The sequence below is a fragment of the Gadus morhua genome, chromosome 17 (assembly GCF_902167405.1).
Source record: "Gadus morhua chromosome 17, gadMor3.0, whole genome shotgun sequence".
In the NCBI taxonomy this organism is placed as follows: Eukaryota; Metazoa; Chordata; class Actinopteri; order Gadiformes; family Gadidae; genus Gadus; species Gadus morhua.
Genome location: NC_044064.1, coordinates 21,194,716 through 21,207,916, shown reverse-complemented (window position 1 = coordinate 21,207,916; position 13,201 = coordinate 21,194,716). Strand labels below are relative to the sequence as shown.

Sequence of the window (13,201 nt, the reverse complement as noted above, 5' to 3'; positions counted from 1 at the left end):
TACATTTATTAGCGTTCCTAACTTTATATTTCTATTGTATTGCATTGTATTTATCTATTTCCCTACACAGTAATAGCTAAATGTTATGGGGATAACGTGAATAATAATAATAAAAAACATTTACCAGTTAGTAAATGCCTGCTTATCTATCTATCTATCTATCTATCTATCTATCTATCTATCTATCTATCTATCTATCTATCTATCTATCTATCTATCTATCTATCTATCTATCTATCTATCTATCACCTATGATCTATTCTCTAAATTTAATTAAGGAAATTAAATTAACACAAGCTAGCTAGACTATGATGCACATTAAACACTCAGTTTACTAGCTAAATTCGATTAAACAATTAAATGCAATACAAATATAAAGTAAAAACAAGTGTTATCTAGCGATCCGTTATCTGTATTATATTATTTCGTCTTCGGCAACATGAGCGCGAATGAAACCTGCCTGGCAACGGACAACCCCTTACGTAATCTGTTGTCCGTTGCCTGGCAACGGACAATTTATGATTTAGGCCGGTACAATTTTCACCCCCGGTACAATTTTAACGTGACAGAGGCAGTGTAGGGAGAAGGATAAAGACATGCAAGCCAATATGAATCCTCAGAATCAACAACAATGAATAATGCGAGCGTCTTCCTGTAACAAACAAACTAAACATAGGGTGCTCATATGACGTTAAGCATTTCCTGGCGCATAATGTGACGCTTCAGAACCTAAAACCCTGTTTCTCCCTGTTGACACGACAACACATAACCAGCGTTTTCAGAAATCCCCACTTTGGCCGGAGTTTTTAGAAATGATCGTCTTCTGTGATAAAAATGGCGTTTTCGTGTAAATGAGAGGCCAAACCGCGTGGAAATATCTGCGTTTTCCCTTTGTGTAAACGGGGCCTAAGGTCTGCTCTCTCACTGGCCCTCAGGTGCTCTGCATCAAGTTGATTGGCAAGGCCTGGGTTGCCACAATACCTACTATCTAGAGTGCTATGAACACATAAGTAAATTACATAAATTACAATTATATACGTTCACAAATTCCCTTCCTTGGTCTGTTATAATTCTGTCAACAAGACCGAAGTCGAGGAGAATGTTTCCAATATTTCTGGACACCTCAACGGCTGTTTTGGTGCACGGGTTTTGCCATAACCCACTTAGTAAAAAGGTCTGTTGCTGTCAGAATAAATCTGCAACATAAAATGCATGCTATAAATGTAGTAATAATCGTTAATAGACATTCCATCCCTAGTTTTCCTTTAGACCAAATCTTTTGCAATGACTATCTTTAAATGTGGTTATACATACATCAGCCATGCATAAGAGCTACCTTTTGCCCTTTGCGGTATTGGGAAGCGGACCAATTAGGTCAACCCCAAGGACACTCGATGCCTTGCTAACATCAATTGAATGAAGGACAGGTGCCACAGTCTTCATCACCTCATGACGCTGACAGCAGGGACATTCATCAACCTTTAAAGCAGTCAAGTAAAGTTCCATCAAGATCTACTCATGAGCAGTGTTCGGAGTAACGCCTTACAAAAGTAATGTGATTACTGTAATGTATTACTTTTTGCGGCAATGTAAGGCATTACAAAAGGTAATATTTTTCTCTGTACAAATCTCAGTAACAATGCATTTGTAATCCGAAATTAACTGGTGTTAATGTTCAATGGTGACACTGACAAAAAATCCAACTTCCAAATCAACACATGTTCAATACTGAGACTAATTCTTTAGTAAACAAATAAACTAAACTATAAACGAATTATAAATAAACTACAAGTATTTATAATTTGTCAAAATCAAAACATTGTCACAAACACACCAACATCTACAGGGTTTTATGTATATTCTATATATAATATGTGTTGAGATTGATTTGGCCATAATTATTCCTAATTAAAAATGTCACTTCATCACTAAACAAGACGATGAGACGGTCAACAATAAAGCATTTATTTATTAATACTGTAACATTGGAACATTTAAACATATCAACAATAGAATATATGAACATAACAACAATGGAACATATCAACAATGGAACACAAGTTAGCCAATTGGATCAGTTAAGTATGCATTAAATGCGTCAGTGGATGTGGGTGACATGTGTTGGTCATAGAACAAACTGTGGAGGTCCTCTTGCAAGAACAATTGCATTGAAAAGGGTACGGCGGGTTCGGGCTGTGTGCTCAGTGTCACTGCGCACACAAGTGACCTTGGTGTGGGCGGGGTCTCCGTGTCATGGCTGTGTGTGTTTCCAGGGCTGGGGGTGGCTGAAGAGGTGGCCTGTGCTGTTCCAGTGCTGCCATCAAGCTGTAGGGACACCGTGGCCTGCAGATGACTTACTAATAACTCCAACCCTTCCACTCTCTTCTCCAGTGCACTGCATGACATGCAGGAGTAGTAGACCGGATGGATGGCAGGTGTGGATGGGGAGGAAGCCAGAAATCCAGCGGCAACTGGTCCTGGAGAAGGTGGGGGAGGGGCCAATGGAGAGCACTTGGGGGTTGAGCGGGGTAGATCCAACCAAGACACCATCGAGCAAGTGGGCCTTGTTGCCCTCAGCTCCCCAAGCTTCACCACAACAAGCCGCACCAGGGATACTGGTGCGGCCTGTCTTTGCTGCCATGAATCGTCCCCCCCAAGCTGCCCCGTCCGGGTAGCGGGGAGGGTAAACTACTCGGGCCCTGTCTAACGGGGACAGGTCCTCGTAAAGGCCGATGAGCTCGTCTACCCTCCCCTCGGACAGGGCATGTTCGTGGCGCAGCCCCACTAAGGCCATGGCCAAGCGGACCACGGCCAGGTACCCTGGCTCGGGCGCGGGTGCGTCAGCTGGATGCCCTGACCGTGGGTCCGTCCGAGGAGCGGTGAACTCGCCAGGCACGTGGAGGGTGAGGTCCTCCAACTCCTGCCGGCCTTCGGCGAGCTCGTCGTCCTCCTCAGTAGGTGTCTCGCCCGTTGGCACCGCCGAAGGTTTGCAGGAGGTCATCGGTCAGCCGCTCGGTCGCCGCAGCTCCACGCGTGCGGCGACGGCAATGGAGAGCCATCTCCCTGCGGCTGACGTGCCTCCACACTCCGGCGTCGGACGAGAAGGTCATCCCCTGCGCCTCTAGCGTCCTCCTCTTGGCGTTGAGCAACCGGGCTGTGTCCTCTGGGTCCCACAGGAAGATACTGGCAGACAGCTGCTGCAGGAAGGGCTTGTACAGCTGGTGGCTCTCGGTTGTGACACCTGATGCGTAGCGTCGCATCAGGTGCCAAATGTCCAACCGGACCACCAGCTTGTCCCACTCCTGGAACGCAGCAGCTGCCTTGGACCCCCCGTGGGACGAACAGCAGTCCCGGTCGACATAGAGGACGCGAGGCTGCGCTACCCCAGCGTCCCGGTACCGCCTCATTAACCCCGCAGCCATGGGCAACAGGCCACCCCCCTCGGTGGCCGTGAGCACGGACATTAGCACCTGCCCGTGCTCGTTGCCCACGTTGGTCGCCCAGGCTGCGGTATGGGCGGCGGCACCGGCGAGCTTCCGGGTCACCTGTTTGAAGGCGAGGCCACAGACACAGACACAGACACACACAAACACACAAGTCAATAAGGCTGCACGCACGTCGCAAGAGTGTAACGCTCGTGCTCCGACATCACATTCACCTTCTTGGTCGAATCCATCTTTAGGATGGATCCGAAGACTGAGGTGACCCGGGCCTTCACGTCCTCCAGGCGAGACAGGATGTCGTGGCAGTACACCACCAACAGCCAGCCGTACTGCGGCACGTCTGGCGATGGTTTCGGCGGTGGGGTGCACTGGCGCACGACACCCGTCGACGTGAAGGGCTCCATGACGCTGAGGTAGTGTATGGACCGCCGCATCCAGGCCTCTGTGTGTGCCTCACAGAGTTTCTTTTGCAGCTGCGTGGCGCTGTTCCCCCGAGTACGCTCACGCAGCTGGATGATGACCCGCCGGTCGCAGGCAAGCCTACAGGGGAGCGCACGTGTTACAGAAGAGCCACACACAGACACACCGACAGTTTTCAGACAGCTACTTACTTGTAGGTGAGGATCGCCGGGAAGAGGGCGCAATGCCCCTCTCCCAGCTGCCTCACGACCTCCTGCGACCAGGCGGCTACCTTCCTCCGACACCGACGGCACTCCAGGTACTCGGTGGCCATCAAGTACCAGCCGTCGATGTCCAAGACCTTCCGGATGGTCTTGTACATCCCACACTTGGTGAGATGCTTCTCGCAGCATGTCGGCCGGGGACCCCACATGTGCAGGGGCGCCCAGAGGAACAACCGACACGCGAAGAAGGTAGCCGCCGAGGCGGGTGGCTGAGAATAGTTCAGCCGGGGCTGGGGGGGGTCCCACCACAGCTTGAGGTCCGTGGTGAGCTTGAGGGACCCCCCGCTGGTCTGCTGAAACAGCGCCCGGCCGATCCACTCCTGCTCTTCCCCGGTGAGGGCTGTCCGCCAGCCCTCAGGCAACCGGGTCTGTGAGGAGGATGAAGACAACACAGACAAACACACCGTGATGAGGACGAGTCGCTGCTACGTACGCAGTCAGACGGTCGTCTCCACCGAGTCGTGTGTCGTGAGTACGACGGGCGCGTGTCTGTACCTCAGCCCGAGCAGGAGTGGGCGTTGCCGGCTGCTCCGCGTCGCCCGTCGTCATCTTCCTCCTCTTCTTCGGCTCCGGTGCCAGGGTGGCCTCCCCGCACGGCGTCTCCTCCACGGAGACGCCACGAGGCTCCACCCTGGTCTGCGCCGGAGCCCGAGCAGGAAGCCCGACCGTCGGCGGAGCAGCCGCAACCTGTGGTGGTGGTGGTGGTGGTGGTGGTGGTGGGGTGGAGGACGGTGCCGGGGGAGGTGGAGACGGAGGCGTCTCCAGCGGGAGCGGGAGGGCCTGAAGGACCTGTACGCCAGCTTCAGACACGGTCACGCACAACCAAATGGCATCAGCACAATGAGAGTGACGGGGCAACACACAACACACAGGCAAGCGAGACTAAGTGAGTCTGAGCATTCATGACGTGCAGCATGCCGTTGATTAGATAAAATGGTTTAGTGCTACAAGGCGACTGTTAAGAGGTGTGCTACAAGGCGACCGTTAAGAGGTGTGCTACAAGGCGAATGTTAGTTACAAGGCGAGGTTTGCTAGACTGGGAGTTTAATCAAATCCACATTACCACTACGTGAGTGAGGACGGCGCGTCTACCACCAACAAAGACGGCTACATCACCTGATAACCCTACCTTTGTCCTTCAGGCATCAGCTTTAGCGACCAGCAAATTAAAAAGTTACAGTTAATACAAACATACTGACTCAAGAATAGATATCAGTTGTGGTGTGTATGTATGTATGTATGTGGTGCCAGTTACCCATTTCCACGTCAGTGACCATCCGGACCAGCTCCTCGTCCGTCACCTCTGTGGTGGGGGGCGGCGGAACCGAGGGACGCTGGTCTCTGACGGAAGACACCGCTATGGGGGGGGGGGGGGGGGGGGGGGGCAACGGTTAGTAAATCGTGTACACTCAACCTCTGTTGTGTGAAACAGAAAGAAAGAGCTACCGACCTGGAGCTGCAGGCCGTGCTGGGGTCATCAGTTTCCTGATCCGGGCCTGCAGCTCCCCTGGGCCCATCGGACGCCCGCGCACAAGGGCCGAGAAATTGGGAGCGGTCGGCTTGCGGGGCGGCAGCACGGTGGAAGCAGCGGCCTTGCTGGTGGTGGTGCTGAGGCCGCTGCTGGTGCTGCTGCTGGCGGGCGGAGGGGGTGTAGCAGCCGCCTCCGCCGACCGCTCCTTGTCTCGGCCCGAGAAGTATTGAATGGCGACGTCCATGGAGCTCCCAGGCTGCGGTGTCTTCCGCCGTAGCCACTTGACATAGCTGCAAGACAATGATCGAAAATCAACACGCACATAAACATGTCACAGCACCGTCTCCACTGCCCTTCACCACAATATGACTTACATCTGACGCTCCTTGTCCTTGGAGTCGTACAGGTCCTTCAGGGTGTCCTCCTTGAACAGCCCGAAGCCAACAAGCGCCTCGCCCCCCCGCCCGGGCAGAGTGGCACGAGCCCGGGCCTCCTCCTGCGCCCGGCGGAACTTGAGGTGCTCCGCAAAAGCGGGGTGGGCGCAGGAGTAGCGGACGAGGCTGTCCTTGTTGGCCATGAGCGGGCTGTCCGAGGCACTCGTCTCCCGCTCCCGCTGGTGACTGTCGACCAGGTGACAGGCGTAGCCCGCGTCGTTCTCCAGGAGCCACCGGAAGGTCTGACCCTGGTACTTCCCCAGCTGGATGCTGTGGCAGCCCAGCACCAGCATGGGGTTCCCAGGGTCACCACCCTCGGAGACGACGCGGGCTCGGGCCTCCTTCTCCACCTCCCCCGGCTTCTTGGCCCTGGCGGGAGCCTGGGTCCCGCGTGGCCCTATGGCGGCGGTGAAGGCTGCCGCCGCATCAGAGGCCCGCAGGACCAACTGATGCGACGGCGTCAATTTTAAATTTGCAAAAGACATCTACAATGACAACAAATAACATGACACAGCATTAAACGAGCATTGCATTAAACGAGCATTACAGTTTACTCCCTTAAAGTGACTTTTATGTTCATGGATGCTTACAGGAAAGATAACAGATGGTTTGACAGGTTGGAATGCTAACCGCCGCGCAATCCGTTTCAATGGGAATCGCGACTCTCCGTAATTTCAACATTAATTTTAACATATTTATAATTCGAAATTCGTCCCAGCCTTTATACCACATACACAATATGGTCTACAGTATATAACCGAGTCGTCCTCTCACATTTTAATGCATTTTTCACGGTTTACCAGTACTCGTTTTCAAGGCTAACTCCCGCGCAATCCGTTTCAATGGGAATCGCGACTCTCCGTAATTTCAACATTAATTTTAACATATTTATAATTCGAAATTCGTCCCAGCCTTTATACCACATACACAATATGGTCTACAGCATATAACCGAGTCGTCCTCTCACATTTTAATGCATTTTTCACGGTTTACCAGTACTCGTTTTCAAGGCTAACTCCCGCGCAATCCGTTTCAATGGGAATCGCGACTCTCCGTAATTTCAACATTAATTTTAACATATTTATAATTCGAAATTCATCCCAGCCTTTATACCACATACACACTAGGGTCTATAGCATATAACCGAGTCGTCCTCTAACATTTTAACGCATTTTTCACGGTTTACCAGCTCTCGTTTTCAAGGCTAATCGCCACATCCTACCTTATCCTCGAATGCAGAGATAATGGCTGACACACGTGGAAAGTTTTACTGGAGTTGATACTGATGCGGGTTGCTGATTGGGCGGGGCGTCTCTGGAGTTGAGGTCTCTGGAGTTGATGCGGGGTTGCTGATTGATCGGGGCGTCTCTGGAGTTGAGGTCTCTGGAGTTGATGCGGGGTTGCTGATTGGCTGAGAAACAGAGAGATAGCGCAAGGATGACACGCAAATTCGTGAAGCGTTCTATCTTTTAAGTTTTAATTCAAAGTTTTGGAGTTCTAGCCAACTTCCTTCATATAGCTGCCATTGACCCCCCCCCCCCCCCCCCCATGTAAAATCTTGTGAAAATTTGAGCACGTGTGGAGTCAAAAAAGTTCACACAGAAAGTGTCTAGGAGCACGTTTTAGGCCATTTTGTTGAGTCGTTTGCTAATGGGTTAGGGTTAGGTTAAGGGCAACTTACCACTTTTCAAAAACGTTTTTTTGGACCTAGCTCGGGCAAACAGCGGGGCGTGGGAATTCCGAGACCACTCTCGGATAGCTCTAGCCCCAGCGGACTTTTTTGGGTACTGCAATCTTGATTTTAAAAATTTGAAGTGAAGCGATTTAAAGGAACAGCGGAGCGTGGGAATTCTGAATAGTGCCCGTGGTAGCCCTGGGGCCCCTCTACATGCCCTAGTCCCTATTGTGGGCGATATTTTTGAAATTGGCAAATTCCTGTGTTCCATACACCGCACAACCCCAGGAAATGCTGAAACAATTACAAAATAACCTGCACCTCATACACAGCATAGTACCATGTATTTTAACATTGTTTCGTTTTGAATAAAGCAAAAAACTTACCTTAGAGTAGTCCTCCGTCTTCGTTGGTTCATTTTGGTACGGTAACTATGAAGCAGAAGGGAGGGAATTTGGCGCCCCTAGTGGCAACTTTTTTTAACATTGGAAAATACCTAAAAGCGTTGCCATGGGAACAGGGAGAGGGGCGTGGGAACATGAACCCTATGGGGTGGTAGCTATGGATCAGGGCTACGTCTGTGCCAAGTTCTGGCCTCCTGGTGGCTTGGTTTGGTATAGAAAATTGAATTTGAAATGTTCAAATTTGTGCCACTCGGCAAGGGAAAAATTTGTGCCACTAACGATATTTGGTGTGGAAGGTGCTCTAGGCTCCTTAGACAGGTGTGCGAAGTTTTGGAGTTCCAGCTAACTTCCTTCATATAGCTGCCGTTGACCCCCCCCCCATGTACAATTTTGTGAAAATCTGACCAAGTGCGGAGTCAAAAAAGTTCACACAGAAAGTGTCTAGGAGCACGTTTTAGGCCATTTTGAGTCGTTTGTTAATGGGTTAGGGTTAGGTTAAGGGCAACTTACCACTTTTCAAAAACGTTTTTTTGGACCTAGCTCGGGCAAACAGCGGGGCGTGGGAATTCCGAGACCACCCTCGGATAGCTCTAGCCCCAGCGGACTTTTTTGGGTACTGCAATCTTGATTTTAAACAAATACAAAATGGTCACCAAGGTCAAGGCCACCCTCCCCACACCACACTCTACAAACATTATTCGAGAGCGCCCCCTATTGGACATAAAGTATAACTTAGCAACCGTTCAGTAAATACGATCTCATTCTAAATAAATACAAAACGGTTACCAAGGTCAAGACCCCCCTCCCCACACCACACTCTACAGACATTATTCGAGAGCGCCACCTATTGGACAAGGATGCAATTCAGGTCTATAAGTAACAAGACAAGAAAATAAAATTCACAATAAGGGCTTTTAGTCTGTCATATTTTGCATATTGTAATGTAATAATAATTATAACATAACAAAGGGTTCTCGTCTTCATTTACGACGAGAACGGCCGGTCAAAAGCGTTGATTTCACGGGGATTCGATCCGACGCTTTGGGTGTCTCTGTTGTCGTTCGCTGATTGCTGGGTCGTAAAAAAAAAGAAGTTCTTTATCGACGCGACGAGTGAGGTGGGTTTTTTCCTCTTTTCTGTCGGATAAATAAAGAGAAGAACGTTCCTCAGCCACGTTATTAAAAGGTTACCGTTCTTCACTATCGGGGTTCGGCCCGCGGCGCAGCCGCGGGACGAACCGATTTGGCGCCCCCTTCCGGCCACCGCACCTCTGGCCCGTCCCGGCCCCGGCGGGCACCTCGGACCGAGAATTCGTCCGGTCCAACCGGTCCAACCGACGGTTCGGGGTCGAAATTGGAACGCACCGTCGGCTTTAAGCAGAGGCCGAAATCGGAACGAACGGAACGAAACGGAACGCACAGGGTCAGGTCGGGACACGGATGGAAACGCCCATGTCGAGGGACCGGCGCCTTTGTAAACAAGCGTCTGATTCAACCCGTGTCCGTTATTGCAATACGTCGCTTGTTTATCAAAGAGAGGCTTTATTTTCAATGTATTGCTTGTTTATTAAAGAACGGCTTTATTTTCAATGTATCGATTGTGTGGAACGTCTCTCACGGCGAAATCAACACACGCCAAGTCGTTCAAAGCCCGATAGGGCGTTTATTCATTAAATAAAGGGTAAATCTGAAATCATACGTGTGACTCCGTGAGCCACGGTGGTGTCCAGGGGAATTGTCTCTCCGGCCGGGCCGGTCTCGTCCCTGGAGGGGGAGGTCACTCCCGTCGGTGAGGCCTCTTTGGCTCCGGCTGGTGGATATCGGCGGTATACGCCATCCACCGCCTCTCCCTCCGGCCGCCTGGCTTGAGGGGTTTGGGACCGGGTTGCCACAATTGTTTATCAATGAAGGCTTTATTTTCAATGGGATTGCTTATTAAAGAATGGCGTTATTTTCAATGTATTGATTGTTTATCAAAGAGCGGCTTTATTTTCAATGTATTGCTTGTTAATTAAAGAATGGCTTTATTTTCAATGTGTTTATTAAAGGCTTTATTTTCAATGTGATTGTTTCTTAAAGAATGGCTTTATTTCGAGACGCTTTTGCTTTTTTATTATTCAACTAAAAACATTTTTTATCATTGTTGTTGTGGACTTGTTGCTTAAAGTAAAAAGAAGGGACAAGCGTGTGTAATACAAACTGATTTATTAAATTAAAAACAAGCACAACACAGGAGGGGGGTTCCCGGGGAGGAGCAGCCTCACAGTCTGCCGGGGCTGTGTTCCTCTCCAAGCTCTGACGCCGGGCCCTTCGCCCTCCTCTCCTCCCGCTGCTTCCTCTGCTTCCTGGTGAACGGATTTCAACATCGAATTTTAGTTCTTTAGGTAAATGCAAGCACTTTACTTCGAAACGCATTCAGAAACAATCAATTCACCTCTTTGGCTTTCGCCTCTTGCGGTCCCTCCTCTCGGCCAGCCACAGGTCTACGGCTTTGCCGGCGTAGAGGGAGCAGAAGCTCTCCCCATCGAACCGGCTGTGGCCAAAGTCCTTCTGCGCCGGCTGGAGGCACCGCTGGCAGATCCGCAGCTTGTGCGTTTTGCGTCGAGGGGAAGAGCCGCCGACCTGCTCCTCCTTCCTGCGGGCGATGTTCCACAGGGTGGTCCTGGGCACCTTCCCGGCGTCCTCCGGGGCCTGTTGGCTGATGAGCCACTCACGAGCGGTGAGGCCCCCAGGGCCCGCCTCCAACTCGCAGTACGCACTGCTCTTGTAGAGCGCGTGCCCCGTGTCCAGGGTCCTGGGTTGGGCGCACGTGGGGCAGGGGTCCCCCGGCTGGCATTGGGGCTTCCCCTTTTGCTCCTTTAACACCCTGGTGTCCTGCCTCAGTTGAGACTTGTGGCGGCAAATGGTAACCCTGCTTGGCGTCCACCTGTGCTTCCTTTTCCTCTTTGATGGAGGAGGAGCAGCAGCAGCGCTGTCGGACTCTGAACACAAGGCAATATAGAACACTTTTAGTCTAGGTCAAATTAAATGGATGGATGTGCACACACACACACACACCAATTTAGCAAGTTAGATACACACCTTCTGGTTCCACGGCCTCTGGCTCAGGCTGCGCTCCGAGGTTGCTGTTAGTGGCTTCCATCGTAGTGTGGTTTAGAGGCATCTCCTGCAGCCCTATTTGAACCTTGTACGGGAAAGGGGTGGACCTTCACCTGCACACGGGAGACTTTCCCGAGGCCAGCTGCCCTGTCTGATCTTTTGTCTTGGCTTGATCAGTCATCCTGATAGACAAAAGAGTCCAAGTTGGAGGTGTGAAATTAACTCAGGGTGTCGGGGGGAGGGGGGGGGCTCTCTGCGCTTCAGTTCTATTTCCCACTGCTACTGTCATGATAGATGTGTGTGATGTGTGTGTGTGTCCATCATGCTGTTTGAAGTGTTGTGTGTGTATGTGTGTGGCAGTTAAAGACATGATTTAAGGAAAATACTCGGACAGCAGAAAAGGTAGCAGAAATTAATGGATGCGCATGCATGATCTTGAAAAAGAATGACTTTTAGCAACCCTCTTTTATGTGTTGTTAATTTATACATTGTTTAATAAAGAATGGCTTTTTTTCAACCAGCTTTTAAGGTGTGTTTTCTTTTTGTGATGTGATTTGAGCAAAAATGTTTCTTTCTTCCACACAAACGACAGAGTCTTTCGGTAACGGTAGGCTGTTTATATATATATATATATATATATACATCATTTACAATGGCTGGTGGTCCCTCTACACAGCCAGTTCCACACTACTGCTGGGGGGGGGAAAGAGTGTCAGGGTGGCGGTGGGGGGGGGGGCCTCGCGGTCTCTGGCCAGCCGATCACGGCGCCAATGCTCCACCGTTCCCCCGTCGGCCCGGGCGCAAAAGGTCTCCCGCTTGTAGCGGCTGTGGCCGTTCTCCCTGGTCTTGTGCTGGCCACAGCGGCTGCAGGTAAAGCCCGAGACCTTTTTAAGGGGCTTGAGGTAGACCCCTAGCTCCCGGGCACGACGCTCCTTCTCCTCCTGGACCCTGTGCCTCCAGACAGTAGAGCGGGGCATGGCTCCAGCAATGGCGACGGCCGGAGCGGCAATGGCTGGAGCGGTGGCCGCGGCTGAGAGCGGGCTGAGGTCCGGGGGGGTGGCGGCGGCGGCACTCTGCTGCTTCACCACGAGGTCGTAGAGCTCCGGGGCCAGCGGCCCTCTGATTGTTGCCGCCAGACCAGAGGCATCCGCGGGCAGGTGGTGCTGGAGGGGCTGGTCTGGCTGCTGGGGCTGCTGCAGCAGAGTCCGTGGGGCCGACAGGGGCTCCGCTGCAGTCTGGGGAGCGCTGGGCCCCGGGACTGCGAGGGAGAGGGTGTCCCTCATCTTGTTTTTTTCCCTGGTGTTTTGCCTTTCAAGAAATAGAAACAATGCGTTAATTATGACGACAAAGATATCAATCACGACGACACACACACACACACACACACACACACACACACACACACACATCAGTTCTGCGAGCCAAAGTATATGGACTTACCACATGGACAGGGTCCGCTGGTTCACGTCGTACAGCTGGATGCGGGTGCTCGCCATGAGGGCAGGACAGTTGACCACGTTGTCCTGGATCAACTTGTAGTCCCTCATGACGGCACCCCAGCGGTTGAGGCGTGCCCCGGCGATGGTCTTGGCGTCGCTGCTGTGGACGCGGCACAGCTCCAACATGATGGCCTCGACGACCCTGCTGAGGCTTGGGTACTGTGCCGCTCCCGCACCCTTACCCACGACGACACTGTAGAGAGAGAGAGCGAGAGAGCGAGAGCGTGTTAGTTACTGATTATAGGGGGCTGTTAAAAAAAAAAAAGATTGAAGGAAATTGTTAATGCACTGCTTACCGCTTCACACTGTCCACTCCCGGGATGTGGGCGTGGCGGTTGCTGGTCTTGAACCGACCTTTAGCCAGCCGGTCCTGGTGGCGGGGGGTGAAGGTCACCGGCGCCTTGTCCCGCTCCGTCAGCCTCTCCCAGAGAGCGATGATGCCTCTGGTCTGACGGGCGGTGACGAAGGCGTGGTGACGCAGCTCCACGAGGCCG

At 51.6% G+C, this 13,201-nt stretch overlaps 1 protein-coding gene across 1 annotated transcript; it reads right to left on the bottom strand.

Annotated features, from left to right (window-relative positions):
- Positions 1-2,951: 2,951 nt before the first annotated feature.
- Positions 2,952-4,010, bottom strand: LOC115529297 (uncharacterized). Its single transcript, XM_030337905.1, has 2 exons — positions 3,659-4,010; positions 2,952-3,545 (listed from the first exon to the last, which is right to left on the bottom strand). Exons 1-2 carry the CDS (start codon positions 3,875-3,877, stop codon positions 2,952-2,954), a joined length of 813 nt encoding a protein of 270 aa, XP_030193765.1. The 5' UTR covers positions 3,878-4,010.
- Positions 4,011-13,201: the final 9,191 nt, after the last annotated feature.